General features: G+C 35.9%; 1 protein-coding gene across 2 annotated transcripts in view; it reads right to left on the bottom strand.

Annotated features, from left to right (window-relative positions):
* The window catches only part of LOC150097553 (uncharacterized), a 93505-nt gene that overhangs the window by 32488 nt on the left and 39975 nt on the right, over window positions 1-21042 (bottom strand). For both annotated transcript variants that reach the window (XM_090407157.1, XM_090407156.1), the window contains exon 3: window positions 19332-19467. In XM_090407157.1, coding sequence (XP_090263283.1) covers window positions 19332-19467 — 136 coding nt within the window. The remainder of the gene's footprint in view (window positions 1-19331; window positions 19468-21042) is intronic.

Genomic DNA, 21042 nt, shown 5'->3' on the forward strand with positions numbered 1-21042 from the left:
TTATCTAATTCCTCAGATAGCTCCATTTCTTTGCCATTCAGGCTTCTTACGTTAATAGTACCGATCTTTAACTCTGGTGATGTTGAGTTGGGGTTTGTTTTCAGATTTGTTCCAGTAGCTGACTTTTCGCTGTTCGCCCTGGTTCCCTGGCGAAAACAACGGGGGCCTTGTTTAACCGGGCGACGCCCCAGCCGGCATGAAATTTTGTCATGTTGTACCATCATTTTTTATTTTGGTTTAACCAATAAGAATACAATTTGGTCGGCTAAATCCCAAATTGCCAGCCCATCCTCGTTCGTTCAGTATCAAAGTAGATACCCAACAGGGTGCACCACGAGAAGGTGAGGATTGGACATTAGGTCAGAAGCCCTGGTCGGTTCTCCGCATTCCTTTAAAGGCTATGTGGAGGTCTCCTCTCAGTTATACAGCTTTGACCCTTAAGCACCCCCAGAAAAGTCCTGCCTTTAAATTTATAATTTTTGATTCACGTATTTCAGAATTTTTTGAAAATCTTCCTCATATTTTGCATGTATCGATCGAAAATGTCTCTCAATTACCTTTTTTTGGAATTGCTACAGATGAATTACAAATCAAACAACAACAGTTTCCATTTACCATTGTAAAGAAACAATCCATTTCCCATTCCTTGTGAAAATGATACGTCTTTGATTTCTTTGATACACTCATGATTATCCCCAAATTAAAAAAAAAATAACTTTTAAATATTTTATTAAAATAAAAAATGTTTATAACTTATCAATTAGCGAACAAAATAATAGTAAATCCAATGATAAATTTAGAGCAACTGAAATTCTAACAGTGGGTAGTGTGTGATGTATTTACGAGTAAACACAATTATAAACGAAATGCATGTGATGTACTTTGCTTATAATTATATTCACTCGGCTTGCTGTTTGACTTCCACTGATCCAAATTAATTCATTTACCCGGACTTTTAAGAAAATTACTGATTTGACAATTTTAATGAAAAATAAATAAACAATAGCAATACATTTAAAGAGAATTAAAAAATAATGCAAAATAATGATAAATAAAATATTGTTTTCAGTTTTAATGAAATTCGTAAGTAAGGAGGAATAAACAAGATCAACCAAAAATCGCTTCGCGATCGACGGTTTGAACACTACTGACCTAGACTAACATGAAAAATTGTATGATTTTTATCTCGATGTTGTTGTGTCCCATTCTCTATTAAATCATATATTTTATGTGTTTCCCTAAAGTCCTGCCCATGTGAGGCACGTGGTATCTCTGAGACACAAAGAAATAGCCCAGGGTCGAGTCAAAACCTATGTAGCAGACACTTCGTAACCAACCCTTGTTTAGTCCTAAGAAAATTTATTTATTGTAGCTGCACCACTTAGGACTATTAGATTAATTAGAATGTTAATCAAGAAGTTGGTAAAAAATGAACAAAGATAACACGAGATATGCAATTGTGACCGTATATTATTTTTTATAAATTTTTCGCCCTGATTCGTAACTAATTTTACAAGTGGTGCATCCAATTCCATAAAGAGACAAAGTAGGTTAAAGAATAGCAAGGTTTATTTAACAAGATGCATGTACCACTAATAATACAAAATAAAAAGTTTTATTCAAGCCTAGTCAAAGAATATATCAATTCTGATAACTCCAACAATTTCCACAGAAAAGCACATTAAATTTTTATCAACCTTAACTACCATACACAAAGCATAAATCTCACACCATAATCTTAATTGGAATCTCAGTTAACAATCACTCCTTGGGTCAAATCCTCTTAAACATATTTTAGACATACTCAATATACAAACTCGTATTATACTTAATCCACTCATAATCTTCTACACATTAACTCTCTTTCCTATAGTCCTTTCTAAGAAATCTTTCTGAATCCTTCGTTTTTAAGTTTACATAACACTAATTCCATGGAATACACACAAGATAAAATAACAAATTATTTACTTATCTATTCACGACGTGTTACACTAAACTCCTTCTTCACTGCCTTGTTTCTATAGCACGGTTTAGGCTTCCGATCATCGATATGCTAACGTGATCTTCTATCTGACCTCTTTTGTTACAGCTTTCTGGACACGTACTTTCCTAGATGTTCCATGCGGCATAGCCTGCTGCAGTATCTCGGGATTAGACTTCCCGCCGAAAACCGTTCAATCGCATGCCAGCAATGGACCTTGCACTACAGAGCTCTGATCGTCACAAGGTGAAAAGTAAGAAGCAAGAAGAGGGAGGGGGATTTCTAACCCTTTTATACTTCCTCCCTAACGGCCATCACCATAACTTTGGCCGTTCACCCGGCACGTAGAATTTACCATCATGAGTGCATGACGTATTGTCCGATCGTCTCCCGCCGCTTCTAAGCATGTTCTGCAAGCACAAGACCGCTTGGGGCAACTGTGTGCTTTCTCCTGACCTGTCTTATGGTGGTGGGAATCTTAGCCTTTAAGATGACCAAGATTCCCACCATTTAGTTACATTATTTTCAGTGAGTTTTATTCCATCCTTGCTTACTACATGGCCAAGATACTCCACCTCCCTGAGAAAGAATTTGCACTTTGAATATTTCAAGGAAAGTTGAGATTTGTTCAGTCTGTCTATAACTCCAGTCAGCAACCTACAATGCTCTTCAATACAGTGAACCATGAGAAGATAAGTAAACCATGAGATCATCCTGGAAACAAATCACTCCCTCTCCTAACATATCAGACAGAACAGAATTCATCACGAATTGAAAACTCATGGCTGAGTTCCTGGCTCCTTGAGGAAGGTGGCACAGTTGGTACTTTTGCCACCTGGTGGTGAAAGCAAAATATTTCCTCTCCTCCTCCCTCAGAAGAATTTCGAAGTAGCCAGAGTTTAGATCCAACTTAGAGAAATATTTAGCTCCTTCCAACCCAATCAATAGATCCTCAATCCTGCATACAGGGAAATCAATGGGTTTTGTTACTTTGTTTACCACCCTCAAATCTAGGATAAACCTCAGCCCATCATTCCATCGGGAACTTGATCTCTCTATAATTCCGGCCTTTTCATACTCTGTCAACAATTTCTTGAGTTTATCCATATGTTTGAAAGGTGTCTGGTACTGGTCTTACATATACAGGTACATCAGAAGTGACCTGGACAGTATGTTGGATTTTTCTTGTGCAAGAGAGTGAACTAACTTCTTCCGTAAATACTTTGGGATACCAATGGACACCGATTCAAAAAATTTCTTGATGATGAGAACCCTATCCTGTTCTGAGCTCGAGTGCTTAAAGGCGTCTAAGGTTAACTTTCTTTTCCACGTACCTGTATCCTCGTGACCATCCTTTGCTTCAATTTCCATGGCCTTGCCCATCTCACTATTAGACTTTGCTAGGCACTCAGGTCGATATCTCTTCCCACAAAATGAAGTGTCTCACTAGAAAAGTCACATATGAATCGATTTTTTTCTAGAAAGTCGAGAGCGAGCCAGTATTACTTGACTAATAGTGTCTGCCACTTCGGGAAGTACAAACAATTCATGTGTGGGAAACAAGGCATGGAGATCTTAGCCCTAAATTTAAATGTCGAGCAGAGCTCAACTTTGGCAATACCCATGATCTTGATGGGTTCGCACATTTCAGTGAAGCTATCAGTGCTATTGGTTTGGAATTCCCTAACTAATTGTATCGGAACTACTGATATGTTAGCTCCAGTATCAAAGAGAAAATTACAGAAAAAAATTATTTCAACTGAACCCTCACAGGGACAAGGGCCGTTCCTTTCCTGCTTCTGTAAACGAAACTGATTGCATTTTGTGTCCCCCCCCCCATTTCTGATTCATTCCTCGTTATCTTACATTCGGCCTTTGCTAAACTCGCTTCACACGCACTGGATGCCAGTAAGCCAGAATTTCCTTCTACAATAATTGTTTGTTCTGGGCCCACCAAGGGTTTTTTATGTGTCCCTGGTTTTCCTTTAATTTGAATCCTTAGAAGTGAGGCCTGAGCCATTTCTGCTACTATCTTTTCTCTTTTTATGGCTAAAGCCAAACATCCATCCAGTTCCTGAGCCCTTTTCTTAAAGATTACCCTCCTTAAATCGTCACACAGACCAACCCTAAACTGTTGGAAGGCCAACCACCTCAGATTAGCTTCCTCTTCTGAAGAAGATATTCTCACTGACTTAATAACAGTGAGAATATTTCATATTTCTTGACAGAATAATGGACAATATTCTGTCAAGAAATTTAATCACTCCTTCACAATCCTCTTGAATGCAGCAGTACAACTCCCTTAAAACCCCGGGACTTCCTTTCATCCGAGGATACTCAGAGATTAGCAGTTGCTTGAATCTTAGGTACTCTGTGGTTTCTCTTAGCATGAGGGAGGAGGATAGGTAAGCTTCAGCCTTACACACTAATCTGCTACGGACCAAGGCCAGCAGTTGAAACTCAGTCCAACACCCCATTTCCCTCGGTTTTTCTACATAATTAAAGAGAGCAATCACATCATCAGTTTCCTCCCCCGAGAATTGAGGAAACGCTTGTTGGAGATTAATACACCGGAAAAACTCATTATTATTCATCCCTGTAGTGCTATTTGGGATGGACATGCTTGCTATCTAAGTTTAACACAATTTCTTATAATCAACCTTTTCTAACAAATTCTCAAAATTTTCTAAATGGAATTCGAAACCTACTTGCTGTGATTTACATATATTCTTGATTTAATTATGCAAACTACATCCTGTTGGCTGCGCCATTTATGTTGTGTCTCATTCTCTATTAAATCATATATTTTATGTGTTTCCCTAAAGCCCTGTGAGATAGATACCATGTGAGGCACGTGGTATCTCTGGAACACAAAGGAATAGCCCAGAGTCGAGCCAAAACCTATGTGGCAGACACTTTGTTACCAACCTCTCGTTTAGTCCTAAGAAAATTTATTTATTGTAGCTGCACCACTTAGGACTATTAGATTAATTAGAATGTTAATCAAGAAGTTGGTAAGAAGTGAACAAAGATAACACGAGATATGCAATCGTGACCGTATATTATTTTCTATAAATTTTTCGCCCAGATTCGTAATTAATTTTACAAGTGGTGCATCCAATTCCATAAAGAGACAAAGTAGGTTAAAGAATAGCAAGGTTTATTTAACAAGTTGCACATACTACTAATAATACAAAATAAAAAGTTTCATTCAAGCCTAGTCAAAGAACATATCAATTCTGATAACTCCAACACTTTCCACAGAAAAGCACATTAAATTTTTATCAACCTTAACTACCATATGCAAAGCATAAATCTCACACCATATTCTTAAATTTTGGAATCTCAGTTAACAATCACTCCTTAGGTTAAATCCTCTTAAACATATTTTAGACATACTCAATATACAAACTCGTATTATACTTATTCCACTCATAATCTTCTACACATTAACTCTCTTTCCTATAGTCCTTTCTAAGAAATCTTTCTGAGTCCTTCGTTTTTAAGTTTACATAACACTAATTCCATGGAATACACACAAGATAAAATAAGAAATTATCTACTTATCTATTCACGACGGTTCTGTTCCTTTGTTACACTAAACTCCTCCTTCACTGCCCTGTTTCTATAGCACGGTTTAGGCTTCCGATCATCGATATGCTAATGTGATCTTCTATCTGACCTCTTTTGTTACAGCTTTCCGGACACGTACTTTCCTAGACGTTCCATGCAGCATAGCCTGCTGCAGTATCTCGGGATTAGACTTCCCGCTGAAAACCGTCCAATCGCATGCCAGCGATGGACCTCGCACCACAGAGCTCCAATCGTCATGAGGTGAAAACTAAGAAATAAGAAGAGGGAGGGAGGGTTTCTAACCCTTTTATACTTCCTCCCTAACGGCCATCACTGTAACTTTGGCCGTTCACCCGGCACGTAGAATTTGCCGCCACGAGTGCATGACGTTATATTGTCCGATCGTCTCCCGCCGTTTCTAAGCACGTTCCGCGAGCACGAGACCTCTTGGGGCAAATATCTGCTTTGTCCCCCCCAAACATAGAGCTTACATTTACACAGATTATGTTGGTCTGGCCTTGCATGTTATTTCACAATAAAGGTTACTTTACACTTTAGGTAATGTTAATCTTAACACAGTATTAAATTATACAATTAATATTGGCACTCTTCTCCTACATATTCCTTTTTTATATCAAGTAAGTAACATCTCTTTATTCTTGTTGAGAGGCTTAAACGCTGGTTAAACATGATAACTAATATTTACGGAATTGACAGCGTATACTAGAAATATAGATTAAATAAACTTTAATATATACTTTCCGATATTTCGGCGAATGTCACGTTGCCATCTTCTTGGGAACTTACTACAAAGACACGTGCACACAAGTACTAATAACAGCAAATGAGACTGAAGCTAGGAAGCTAGCGTTTTCCTAAAGTCCTGATGGTGCCCCCTGGTGGGCTATATTGGTAGTTCTTGGCCTTTGGACTGAAGTTCTTCTGATAAAAGTTTCCCAAATTTGAGGCAGTTTCATGCATCCAAATTTGTTGAGGTTTGGCATGTTCCTAAGGGCCGAGGCTGATTCCATGAATAGTCTTTCATACTTGAACTTGCTGCGGTGTATTACTGTGGATTTCTTCCATCTTATTCTGTGGCGAGTATCCAGAGCGTGGTCTGCAAGCCCAGAGTGGCTGTACTGGTGAAATCGGATGTAATCCTTGTGTTCTGAGATTCTGATAATTGCTGTCTTGCCTGTTTGGCCAAAGCAGGACAGTTTACAGCTGCAAGGGACCTGACCAGGTCCCTTGCAGCTGTAAACTGTAAAATGTTGCTTACAACATCTCATTATTCTACAATTCTTTCTTTTCTTATTAATGCATTCAAAACTACTCATACCTAGATAACAAGCATAATCTTATGTTTCTTATTGGATGTTTGCTCTGTTAGCCACTGATAAGATAAATTCCAATATTCCAACTTATCAGGGTAGAACAATGTTCAGGTAGTTCTCTCCTTCATTTTCATAGGTCTATAAGGATATTTTGATAACATTCTCTCATTTAGGATGTAACATAGTTATGAAAAAGGTGGCAAGAACCGCTTAAAAAGCAAAATAAAAATTACAGAAGATTAGCTCTACTCACATTCTTAAATGCTAACAATGTTAGCATTTAAGAATGTTCCAAAGTTACTTCATCTTCATTTATAATATGATTCAGTCACTGGTGCTGCTGTTCACTTTCCTAAATTTTCTCAAAACCTAATTTCCGTGGTCTCCAGTCTTTGACTGACGTGTTTTATTTCTAGACCAGACTCACAGATCCATAAGTTGAACTTGGTATACAGTTTAGTGTTTTGACAAATTTTTCTCTTATTCCAAAATTTATTCAGTTCCTCTTCTTCTTTCTAGCATTTTTATCCCCACAGGTGCAAGGTCTGCTATTACCGCGACTGGCTTGTTGCCAAGCTTGCCGTTTTTTTTTTTGGGGGGGGGGGGATGTCTGTTCTGTAGATGCATGTGTTCATGGGGCAGGTTTGCATGTTCTGGGGGACAAAAAATCCCTGCCTGTATGAGACAAGCAAACTCATCTTTAGCCGAAGGAGACCAGACAAGGTTATTCACATCTTGAACAGGAATCGAACCCAGGTCTTTCCGACCAAAGGTCTCCGTATATATCGACTGAGCTATGGAGGCTCTCCAAAATGTATTCAGTTGACACCCCAATATACCAACATTGCTTATTCTGTTACCTGTTTCCATATTTAATTTGTCATCATCACTGAAAATTGTACCTGAAGAGTTGAAATACTTGACTTGTTCTATAGATTTTCCATTCAGGATACAGCTAATGTTTTCAATGTTTTTGCCTATTTTCATGGGGGTGCTAAAGGGTAAAAGCTGTATAACTGAGAGGAGTCCTCCACATATCCTGTAAAGGAATGTGGAGAACCGACCATGGCTTCTGACCTAATGTCCAATCCTCACCTTCTCGTGGTGCACCCTGTTGGGTATCTACCTGGATAGTGAACGGACGAGGAGGGGCTGACAATGTGGGATTTAGCCAACCAAATTGTATTCTTATTGGCTTAAACCAAAATACAAAATGATGGTACAACATGACAAAATTTCATGATGGCTGGAGCGTCGCCCGGTTAAACAAGCCCGCTCCTCTGTTGTTTTTGCCAGGGAACCAGGGTAAACAGCGAAAAGTAAGCTACTGGAACAAATCTGAACAGACACACACCAACTTAACATCACCAGAGTTAAAGATTGGTACTATCAACATAAGAAGCCTGAATGGCAAAGAAATGGAGCTAGCTGAGAAAGTAGATAAGTACTAGATCGACATAATAGGGGTGACTGAAACAAAAAAGACCAAACCTGGTAAGATCTTTCTGAGCAATAAATACAAAATGTTATATTCAGGCAATGACAATCAAGGAAAAGAAGGAGTAGCCAAAGTATTCAACACTAAATACAAGGCTAATCTTCTTGAATGGCAGTCAGTCTCAAGTAGAGTAATGTGGACAAATATGAGAATGGGGAACTGGACAATGAGACTTATTTGTGCCTATGGTCCCACAGAAGGTTCTACTAAGGTAGAAGTGGAGGAATTTTTTGACACTTTAGAAAAAGCAACTGACACAATGAAAAAGGAAAAGTTGGTCCTTGTTGGGGATCTAAATAGCAGAGTAGGAAATGATTGTGAGACATACAAAAATATTTTGGGAAAATTTGGAGAAAAGAGCAAAGCTAATAATAATGGCAAATATCTGTTGGATTTCTGCTCAGGACATGGACAGGTTATTACTAACACCATGTTCCAACATAAAAATGTGCACAAATTCACACGGAGAAAAGAGGCTAGGAATAAGAAAAGTCTCATTGACTATGTTATTGTTGATAGTGATGTTTTAGCCCTGGTGCAGGACACCAGAGTGTACAGAGGATTTGAAATTGGAAGTGATCACTATTTAGTCTTGAGCAGGATAAAATTGAATTTCATATTGAAAAGAATAACATGTAAGAAAGATTTAAAGCGAATAAAAGTTGAGCAGCTCTCAGATGTGAACTGTAGACTAAAATACAGAAAGATTATTAAAAAGAAAATGAAAGAGTTTGAGAACAGGAATCAAACCTTGGAGATTCAGTGGCAAACTCTGAAGAAAACATTGATTGATTCTGCCAGAGAGGCATGTGGTGAGGTTGTGTGCAAGGATAAAAAAATCAGAACTCCCTGGTGGACACAGGAAGTTAAAGAGGCAGTGAAGGAAAAGAAGAAAGCATATCAAAAGTTCCTGGCAAATAAGTCAGCTTTTACTCTTACAGAATACAGAGACAAATGTAAGAAAGCTAAACAGTGTGTAAAACTAGCTAAACAAAAGTCATGGGTGGACTTTGGCAAGAATATAGAAAATAAATATCAAGAAGGTGGCAAAATATTCTGGAGGTTGTTGAAGAAGCTTAGGAATGGAGGAAAGAGTGTTGTAAAAGGAGTTAGAGATGATAAAGGTGAATTGAAAACAGGAGAAAAAGATATCCTTGAAGTATGGAGTAATTACTTTGAAAAACTGCTAAATGAAACAAGCAGTGATGACAGCACAGTGATAAAAAAACACTGACCAGGCATGCAGTCAGGAATACATATCCATACTTGAAGTAGAAAAAGCCATCAAAGGCTTGAAATGTGGAAAGGCAGCAGGAGTAGGTGATATTCGACCAGAAATGCTGAAGTATGGTGGTATAAAAGCCTTACAGTGGCTGAACTGCATAGTTCAGAAAGCCTGGACAGAGGGACGAATTCCCGATGATTGGAGTAGAGCTCTCATAGTACCCATATATAAAAAGGGAAATAAAACTGAATGCGAGAATTACAGAGGTATTTCCCTACTGAGTGTTCCTGGCAAGATCTATGCAAGTATACTTGAGAAACGGTTGAGAAGAATTGTGGAAGAAAAGCTTAGTGAAGAACAAGCTGGATTCAGGCCACATAGAGGCTGTCAGGATCAGATCTTCACTTTACAACAAATAGTCGAGGAAGCATGGGAATATAACAAAGATCTGTATTTAAGTTTTGTCGATTTGGAAAAAGCACATGACAAGGTGCCAAGAGAGAAGCTATTCAATACGCTGCAGTTATATGGTGTCAATGGGGCATTATATCAAGCAATACTTTGTCTTTATTTTAGTAATGATGTAATTTTTTCATGTAGTACTGTCATATCCTGTACACCCCTTGAGGGTACATGGCAGGAATTTGATGATGATGATGATGGATATTAAATCCCACTCTGTTTTAAAACCGAATAAGAAACTCAAAGATTGGAATCGCAGAGTTTCATGCCGAATATAGTAAACTATAAAGTATCGGCGACCACTAGCGTGAGCTAATGCAAGTGACCCTAGTACGTAGTACAATACAGGAGCACTCGCAGCAAAGACATACCTAAGAATAGCGATCAGAACGTTACCGACTTTGCTGCGAGTTCTCCGGTATTGTACTACGTATTAGGGTCACTTGCATTAGCTCACGCTAGTGGTCGCGATACTTTATAATTTACAATATTCGGCATGAAACTCTCTGATTCCAATCTTTGAGTTTCTTATTCGGTTTTAAAACAATGTGGGATTTAATATCCCCTTAATTTAAATAATGTTTATATCTCCGAAATGAAGCTTATTAGCTCTTTATATTTAAGTAACTGAATGTGAGAATTACAGAGATATTTCCCTACTGAATGTGCCTGGTAAGATTTATGCAAGTATACTTGAATAACAGTTGAGAAGAATTGTGGAAGAAAAGTTGGTGAAGAACAAGCTGGAATCAGGCCAAACAGAGGCTGTCAGGATCAGATCTTCACTTTACGGCAAATAGTTGAGAAAGCATGGGAATATAACAAAGATCTGTATTTAAGTTTTGTCAATTTGGAAAAGGCATATTATAAGGTGCCAAGAGAAAAGCTATTCAATACGCTGCAGTTATATGGTGTCAATGGGGCATTATATCAAGCAATACTTAGTCTTTATTTGAGTTGTAAGTCAGCAGTTAGAATTGAAAGAAGTACAGGAAGATTGTTTAATGTTAAATCTGGTGTGAGACAAGGATGTACATTATCCCCTCTGTTATTCATTATCTATATGGATCACATTATGAAGGAAAGTGGTATTAAACCTGATATCGAAATTGGAGATGTTAATGTCAGCTCTTTGCTTTATGCGGATGATGTTATACTTCTAAATAAATTCGCTACAAGTCTGCAGGATTCTCTGACTAAATTCAATTGCTGTTGTAATAGATATGGTATGAAGGTCAGCAATAAAAAGACAAAGACAATGAAAATAGGCAGAATCATTGAAAATGTCAACTGTGTTGTGAATGGAGAACCTGTGGAACAAGTAAAACATTTCAGCTACTTAGGCACGATTTTTACTGAAGATGGTAAATTAAATATAGAAATAGACAACAGAATCAGCAAAGCTGGTATGGTAGAAAGTCAATTGAATAAATTCATATGGAATACAAGAGAAATTAGTCGGAACACTAAATTAGCTGTATACAAGACAGTGTTCAAACCAGTTTTTACGTATGGATCTGAGTGCTGGGTTAGAAGCAAAACACTTGAACAAAGACCACAGATATGTGAGTCTTGAGAAAGATTAAGAGTTTTGAACAGATGACATCAATGGCAATATCATATTAAAAACGAGGATATTAGAAAAGAACTTGACATTGTCAGCATCCAGGAATGCGTTTGCAGAACTAATCTCAGGTGGTATGGTCACTTAAACAGAATGAGCGAGGGAAGATTAGCAAAACAAGTGTTCTCTGCCAGGTTGTCAGGAAAATGACCCAGAGGAAGACCAAGATATAGGTGGATTGATACGGTACAAAGTGTCTTAGGCGATAGAAATATAAGATCTGATAATGTTGAAGTCTTGACAAGTGACAGGCTGATATTTGGAGGAAAATTGTTGATAGGAAGTTAGTAATGATGTAAATTTTTCATTTAATACTATCATATTGTAAAAATAATCATATTAAAAAATTCTGAATATTTTTACGTATTAATTATGCTTGTTAGTTTTGTTTTCATACACGCAGTGTCTGCACTTGTGATGTGCTCGTTATGAAAATGTTATATTAGAAGTAACATGTAAAGAAGTAAAAAAATTGATGTACTTACTAAACTGAATATTTGTGTTACTTATAAGAAAGTTTGTTGTGGTTTAAAAATGTTGAATTTTGTGTTTTGTGAAAGACTTTCTCTTAGCGCTAATGGATACAGCGAGTCAGCCATTTTGTTGCAGTACGCAGTTTCTGACTTTTGTGGAGTGCGCATGCTCCCAGAGAGGATTTGATGTGTGATTGACAGCTGACAAGGAAAGCGTTGCGTATCCAAGTAACGGTTGTAAACAAGAGAACGTTCGGAAGTTTTTAGAACACTGGCCGGTAAATATTCAAGTTGGAAGGAACTTGATTTTTTTGTGTGTTGCAGTCGGAAGAAATTTTATAGTGTATTCCAAAAAAGGAATAGTGGAAATAATAGGTTTCAAGGAGGAATAAGTAATGAATAAAAGGAAATCTGGAAACTAAGTTTTTTTAAAGTGGAAAAAGTTAAGACTGTCATTTAGTATTGTGAATGAAAGAAGAACTTGTTGCTTACATTCTAAAGTGAATGTTTTTCTTAGAGAAAATATTGATAAGGAAGTTTTATAAGTATTAAGGATGCCTGAAAGTGAATGTTTAGAAAATATATTGATTAAGAAGATTTATAGGTATTAAGGATGCATGATCTGATGAGTATTGCTACTAAAAGGAAACAAGATTTAGTCAAGAAGACTTTTATGTGTGTTACATTGATTGATGAAAAGGATCCTGAAAATAAAGTACAGAGCTGTATAACTTCTGGTAAAGAGCCTTAACAGAAAGAGAAAAAGACTATGAACATTTTTTTGTGATTGTGAAAGAAAAAGTGTTAAGTCTTAAGAGTAAGTTTATATTTTTAAATAAGGCCTTGGATCCATATAATCTGTAGTTATAGTTATGTATTATTGCTAGAAGTGTATATATATATATATTGTTTTAGTTTTATTAAATGTGTTTATTTTGTACTTGGTTTTGAGTCAATGATTAGTTGGATTCTGAAAGAGATAGTTAAAGTCATTGCACCAATTAGAGTGAACTTTTGTGCAATACAATAACATATAGGGACACTCGGAGTCAAAATAAAAATAATTGTTAGTAAAAGAGATTTATATAATAAATCACCTCATAAGTATATAGTATAATTATTAACAAAGGCACAGCCGGTAGACTAAATAGTTAATATACTATATATATATATAAAAAAAGAGGGAATATAATAAAGTATAAAAAATAACAATATCCTGTACACTCTTTTAGGATACATGGCAGGAATTCGATGATGTCTTTTTATTGCTAATTTTCATGTCTTATCTGTTACAGTAGTCATTCAATTTAGATAAGCATTCCCTGTCTGTCTGCAGGATTCCTTAAGGATAAAAGCCAGATAACTGAGAAAGACTTCCACGCAGCCTTTAAGGAATGCAGAGAATTGAATGGAGCTTCTGACCTAACGTAGAATCCCCACCTTCACATGATTCACATAGTTGGTAGATATTCACTCAGTACTGAACAAACAAGGATGGTCTGGCAATTTGTTACTTAGCTAACCAAAAAATTCTATACTGGCATAAACCAGAAACAAACATGATGAAATGTTATGCTAGGGAGTTGCCCAGTAAAACAAGACTTATACTGTTTCATGAAGGAACTAGGGCAAACATGAGATATTAGCTGCTAAAGCAAAGACAACATCAGGAGATTTGAAGATGGGAGGCATTATATAAAAAGTGTCAATGGAAAAAAAGTTGTATTGGTAGAAAAATTAGAGTAGTACCACATGGACATAATTAGTGTTACTGAGACAAAGAAAACTAAAACATGTGATTTCCTGCTGAATAATACATGCAGGATGTCATATTTTGTGCAACAGTGATCAGAGAAAGTAAGGAGTAACAATATTCAACACAAAACAAGAAGATAAGCATTTACATGGAGATAAGACACAAGGAAAAAAAGTCTCATTGATTGTTTTATTGCTGATAATGATATATTCGTACTGGTACAGGATACAAGTACAATTAGAGAATTTGAAACTAATAATCTAGTTTTTAAGTAGGAGAAAAATATCATATTAAAAAATGCATAAGAAAGTTTAAAATGAATTAAAATCTTGCAGATTTTAGATAAATTGGAGAGATGATAATGCAAATAATATTCAAGAAAAAAAGAAAACAATAATCGAACCTTGGAGCGTCGGTGGCAAAGTAGGAAATAAACAAAGTGATTAATCTAACAAAGCATGATGTAAAGTTCATTTGTAAGGATAGAAAAACCAAAACTACATGATGGACTAAGGAAGTTAAAGAGGTTGTGGTGAAAAAAAAAAAAATACGAAAGTTCTAGTAAGTAAGTCGGCAAATACCTTGAGAGGGAGTAAGTACAGAAAAAAATGAAAAAGCCTAAAGCAAAGCATATCAGATGACTTTGGTAAAAATACAGAAGACAAATATTGTGAAGGTAATGTAATCAGAGTACAAGTCCTTGAAGCAGAAGAGGACTATCAAAAACAGAAATGCAGAAAAGTAGCTGGAATAGATGAAATTTGACCAAAATGCTCAAATATGGGTGTATAAGAGTTTATAGTGGATACACATAATTCAGAATGCTGGATCGCTAGGTCAAAGTCCAGATGATTGGAGTAGAGCTCTCATAGTTTCCATCAATAAAAAACGAAAATAAAACTGAATGTGAAAATTACAGAGGAATTTCCATACTACATCTTCCTTGGAAAAAAAGGCTGAGAAAATTGTAGAAGGAAAATTTACAGAAGAACAAGCTAGGTTCAGGCCAAAGAGCGGCCAAGCAGATTTTCATTTTATGACAGATAGTTGAGAAATCAAGGGAATATAACAACTGTTTAAGTTTTGTAGATCTGGAAAAGGTATATAACGAGTTCCAATTGAAAATGCTACAGTTATACGGGATAAATGGAACATTATACACAATAATACATAGTCTATATTTAAGTTGTAAGTTAGCAAATTAGAATGGAAGAAACTACAGTAAGATGGTTTGATGTAACATCACGTAAAAGACGAGTGCATACTATCTCCACGTCATTCATCATCTATATGGATCAGATAATGAAACACAATTAAACCTGACATCAGAATCAGAGATATCATTCTTTTCTTTATACAGATGTATACTCCGAAATAAATCCACTGCAAGTCTCCAGGATTCTTCAACAAAATCGAATAATGGCAAATGAATTTTGGCATGAAATTACAAAAAAAAAAAAAAAGACCCAAAGTATGAAAATAGGCAGAAACATGGAAAACTTCTCTCATTCTAAATGGAGAACTAATAAACCAAGTAAACTATTTCAGTAATTTAGTCACAATATTTAGTGAAGATGGCAAATTAAATGAGAAAATGAACAACAGGAAAAAGTAAGGCTGGTATGATGAAGAACCAGCTGAATAAATTTATATGGAATACAAGAGAAATTAGCCAATACACAAATGTAGCAATATGCAAGACAGTGCTCAAACTTTTAAACTTATAGATCTGAGAGTTGGGTAAAAAACAATACATGTTGTCTAAGACAAGAAACTACAGAGTTCAGAGAAAAATTATAGAATTTTTCAGCAGAATCCTATTAAAAATGAAGATATTAGAAAGGAACTAGACATTGTCAGCATTCATGAATGCATAAACAGAACTGATCTAAAGTGGTGTAGTCACTTAAACAGGATAAGTTAGCAAAACAGGTTTTTATGTATGCCAAGACAGCATGACAAAGACCAAGAAAAAGACAAAGATCTAGGTGGATTTATGCAGTCGGGTGCCCTAGAAAACAGCAATATAAGATAAGATATTAGTAATAATGTAAACTCAATCATGTGGTAGTGTCACAGTATCCTGTGGCTTTATAAAGTACAGGAGTATAACATTATCAGCACAGAGTAAAAAGCTATATTAAGATCTCTAGTTTTAATAACACTTTCTTTCATAATGAGATTCATATGAATAACAGTGGAGATGGTGTGCGCCATCATCATACACCTGATTTTACAAACTATCTTCATGCATTTCCTTCAATTCTATCTGCTGATAGAATTGAAAGACTGACAATATGTGCTTACAACTCAAATATAGATTTTGTATTGCTCAATGTAATGTTCCATTCACACCATATAAGCATGATGTTTTGAATAACTTTTCTTTTGGCAACTTCTCATATATTTTTTCCAGATCTACAAAACTTAAATACAGATCCTTATAGAAAAATGATTTTGCTTGGTTATAAAATATGTGCTTGACAAGAAATTATATTAATCCTTTACCCATGCCCAACTAGAGGAAAATTTTCTAAGCCTTGACTGGTTCCGGAGTTAATCAATCTCTGGCATGGGCAAGCAGTCCAGAAACTCAGGTTTTTCATCCCATAAACTCAAGAAATTAACCGTAGAACCCCACACTATCTCACATAATAAATATATAGTGTTAGATGTTGGAAGTTTTTTCGCACTTGGATTTCCACTTTTTTCTCTAAATCCAGAGTAATTTAATAATAAGGTGGTACTGTTACATCCTGAATGAAGCACTTTATTAAAGAAACAATTCATTCAGGATTTAACAAGTCAGAAAAATCAGCTGAGAGAAAAAAACTTGTACTCTAGCAGAAGAGATAAAGTACTAACTGTAAATAGAATTACCTCCTTTTAGTAGAATTGTAATACCATGTAAAGAACTTCGTGTATAAATTGGTATTATATGAAATGCATCATGTATACAATGAACGAGTAAATTAGATGTAAACATTAATCCAAAGGTCACGGGAGGGCCTAAGGCATTGGCAATCTCGGAAAGCGACGCACATTTGTTTCCTGGAAGACGCTGTTATGATCTCGCGATGTGCCGAAGTTGCCGCAGATGAAGAACGTAGCGGGCGGGAAAAGATCACAGAAAGTAGTAAGAGGGGCACTATCGCAGCTAGTAAGAGAGTGCTAAAAAGGGGGGAAGGAAGAAAAAATAAAAAGGTTTGCACCTTTTTCTCAGGGCTTTTTTCGCCTATTTTGCTGGATGATGATTAGACTTCTCTCGTGGATCGGTAGTTCCTGACGTTTTTCTTGGCGATAGTACGACATCGGACGGTGTGCCCCTACGATATCTGAATTTCTGCCAGTACTAAAGCGTGAGATGTCGGCATATGCTGCCTTCGCTGAAAGTTCCGACGGAATAATATCGCGGACGTATATTATGAATCGGCAGCTAGAAGTGAGGATGGCCTGAAACAGATCAAAAATAGACGAGGGGAAAATGCCAGGTGCAGAGCATAGCTTAATCTGATGACCATAGTGACCCACCATATGGATGCAGGCTTATGGAAGAATCGAAGGGTAATTCAAACAAAGAAGGACGGTTCAGACGGACCTGGAGATCCTGCCCCAAGAAATGGTAAAGTACAGATTTTGTTGTATAATTACCCAGTCAGAAAAATGGAAAGATCATTGTAGTGTATTAATCGAGTATGGACAGTATTTAAGAACTTTAAGTGAGTATTTAACAGTGGCTAATGTCCACAAATTGTTAGGAATGTTTATAGATGATTGTGACTAGTTTAATATGCAAGACTAACATAGTAGGTAGAAAATTAAGTAGAAGTGCGTAATGTGTATATTATGTGTGTTAAATCTCTAACTTAAAAGAAGGATTTATTATTCATGCATTAGAGTATTAATCAGTTTGATAAAGTTTGATTTAGCATGTCATTGAACTAATGGAAAGTGAGATTGGTCTAAGTGTATATTATATCTTTAGATTCCAATAAATATGTTTTTTCTTTTATACCTGAGTTTTGCCTGTGGTGTGAACCAAAACTACCACTCATTAATCTGAACCATAGCAGGGGGGGGGGGAACTGAAAGAAAGGTATATCATGTTGTTATAGGTTATGACTGCAAACCAGAATTTACTTAGCCACAGTAAAGAGTTTAATTTATGAGTTTAAGCACTAAATTCATTCACCTTTGTGCACCAAAAGTCTGGAAAAGTCTCCCTGAATAAGAGTCCCCTCTATTCTAAGAGATTGGCTGACGCAGCTTTAAAAAATAAATTTGTCAATATCTGAAGAGGAGACGGCCCCAGAAAGAAATTAGAGGATTCAATGAGAAGACTCATTGCAGGAGATGCTATACTGACACACACAAGCTATTCACACAAAACCTATCATACCTGTCTTTAAACTCAAAAGGTCAAAGAACAATGGATTTCAAAAGAGATATGAGTTATGTGCTAGAATGGTATAGCATAGGAAATATAAGGTTAATACATATATAAAATTACAAAAAATTATTGTTCACATTGCACTTTGGTATCCTCAATTGCACTGTCAACATATAGGAATAACCAGGATACCAGTAATGGCATCTGGATTCAAGATGAAGCACTGGATCCAAATGCCGGGGGGGGGGCAGTATAAGTGTTCAACAATTTAAAATGGCATCGATGTTTAACAAACTTCATGTTCACCATTAAATTCATCTTCTGAGGTATACTAGCTTCTATTAACTGATCTTCCTAGCAAATTGCTCATAATAGCCAGAAAATTCCATGGGCTGTGTCAACTCCATGCTGAAACATGCCAGAAGTCCTGAAGATACTTTCAGGAGCAAACTATGTTTGCTCACACTTGGATAAAGGATTAAACTAAATTTATTATATTCTAACTAAGTGAAAAATAAACTTTCAACATCTTTCTCTAAATCCAGAGTAATTTATTAAAAAGGTGGCACACCATTTGGCAACTCCTATAAGTAGAGATGACCTTGCTAATGCTTCTGGCTGGTATCTCCACTTGGGCCTGGCTCCCACTGAAGAGACCTCAATTAAGGTCGAAACTAGTCTGGGTTGTGGCCCTTCCCTTAATGCATAACATTAGACATATCTGCAAGGAGATGTGTTTTGCATTATGGGAGATACTGAGATAGGAGTGTTAGTATCTTGCTCCACCTTTGCAAGGAGTCGCCCTGGCGTTGCACCACCTTACCCCAGTCCTGAAGATACTTTCAGGCACAAACTTTGTTTGCTCACACTTGGATAAAGGATTAAACTAAATTTATTATATTTTAGACAGAATATTAGACAGAATACACTTCATATATATATATATATATATATACATACACTGTAAACAAATGCACTTCATTCACACACACAGATATATAAAAATAAGGATTACCACCAGATCCAGAATCCTCTTCCTGATCAGGACCAAATCCTGATCCAGGAGTGTCTTCATCATCATCCCCTCGTCCAGAAGAATGGTCAACATCAAATTCATCTTCTGAAGCACTACCTTCTATCAACTGATCTTCCTAGCAAATTGTTCACAACAGCTATATTTTTGTGTAATATTATATGAAAATACAGATTTAAAATTTACTTCAATACTTTTGATTAACATGCAAGCCTGCTTTCTTAAAGAAACAGTCTTTAGAAGAAATTTATAAAGCATACCTTTTTTTTTATTAAATTATTTAATTCCAAATTTTAAATAATGTGTAATTGCCTTTAAAATTATATGCAATCAAGGTGCAAAAGAACATCACATACCAGCAGGAAATAAATCTTTGTGATGATATTTGTTATAACAAAATGACATTTTTTAAGTTTCAAAAGCAGATGTCAGGCAGTCAAAATAAAAAGGAAATGCATTCACTGAAAAATACCAAGCAATAAAAAAATCAAATAAATATATCTTCTCATGTCTTTTACTAACCAAAGGGAGTAGATGGAACTCCTTTAGCCCTACCCTTGTGAAGATTAGTAGGCAGCAAGTTTCTACCTTCACTGACATCTGGACTCATGACTATAGCAGACAATGGCCACCACTTGTGGTCCTAAATCCTAACAGATATGTCTGAAATAGCATCAGTTCTACAGCCGATTTGAACTGTGCAGTTAAAAACTTGAGTTTTTAAAAAAACAGGAGGGAAAGAATCTTATGTGTGCCAATGATTGGCTAATTCAACCAAACAAAGCTTTCAGCTTGCTTTAAAATTGTTTAGCAGTGGATGGGTTTTGTAAACTTAAGTTAAAATACCTTCGACAGTAAGAATAATGTCATCTGCTTTTTGTCTTTCATGATGTTAGTGTTCTATAATATAGAAGAATTCAGAATTCTAGGAATCTCATTCACACTTCCAGTTGAGCTCTAACCATGAGCCTAAACAGTCAAGACTCAACATAGGTTACCTGATATGTTAGTCGTTTATTCAATCATGGATCCAATCAATTTAAAAGGTTTTGCATTAATGCCATGGTTAATTTTTTCCCTTGTTTTAACTGCCAATGTTAAAGCCAATATGTCGGCTACTTATAGATTAGTGTTTTTATCAATCTATAAACACTGAAGGAAAAAAAGCATCCATTTTATCAGTCAAACACAACCATTTATTGTTATTTATTAATTATATATGATCATTTTCATGAGGTTTTTAGTTCTAATAATTATAGTGTCTTGAATAAGTCCTATGAAACAGTCAATTTCCTCTGTGATATTTATAAACAAATGTTCAAGCTAAAAACATTTGAAATCAACATTCTGAATGGATCCAAAACATGGACAAGTTCAATGATGTCATGTAATGTATCAGCAACTGAAAAAACATTTGAAAAACATTTAGGTTGAGGGGCACTCCTAAACAGAAGCAGGCAAAATAGCCGTAAATATAATAGGTTGTTAAGAGGAGTAACATGGGAGTTTTCCCAGAAATAATATCCATAATTTAGGTTGTTTTTAGAATCAATATAAAGAAATTATATATTTTGAAAAATATAAAAAAAAAATCTGTAATAATTCTTTCTTTCTTATCTTTCATAAAAATATTTAAATATTGCTTATGACAAAATCAGTCAATTAACAACAGTTACACAAAACAGTTTGTAAT

The sequence above is a fragment of the Typopeltis vanoorti genome, chromosome 17 (genome assembly GCF_054136105.1).
Source record: "Typopeltis vanoorti isolate ZY-2024b chromosome 17, IOZ_Tvanoo_1.0, whole genome shotgun sequence".
NCBI lineage: Eukaryota > Metazoa > Arthropoda > Arachnida > Uropygi > Thelyphonidae > Typopeltis > Typopeltis vanoorti.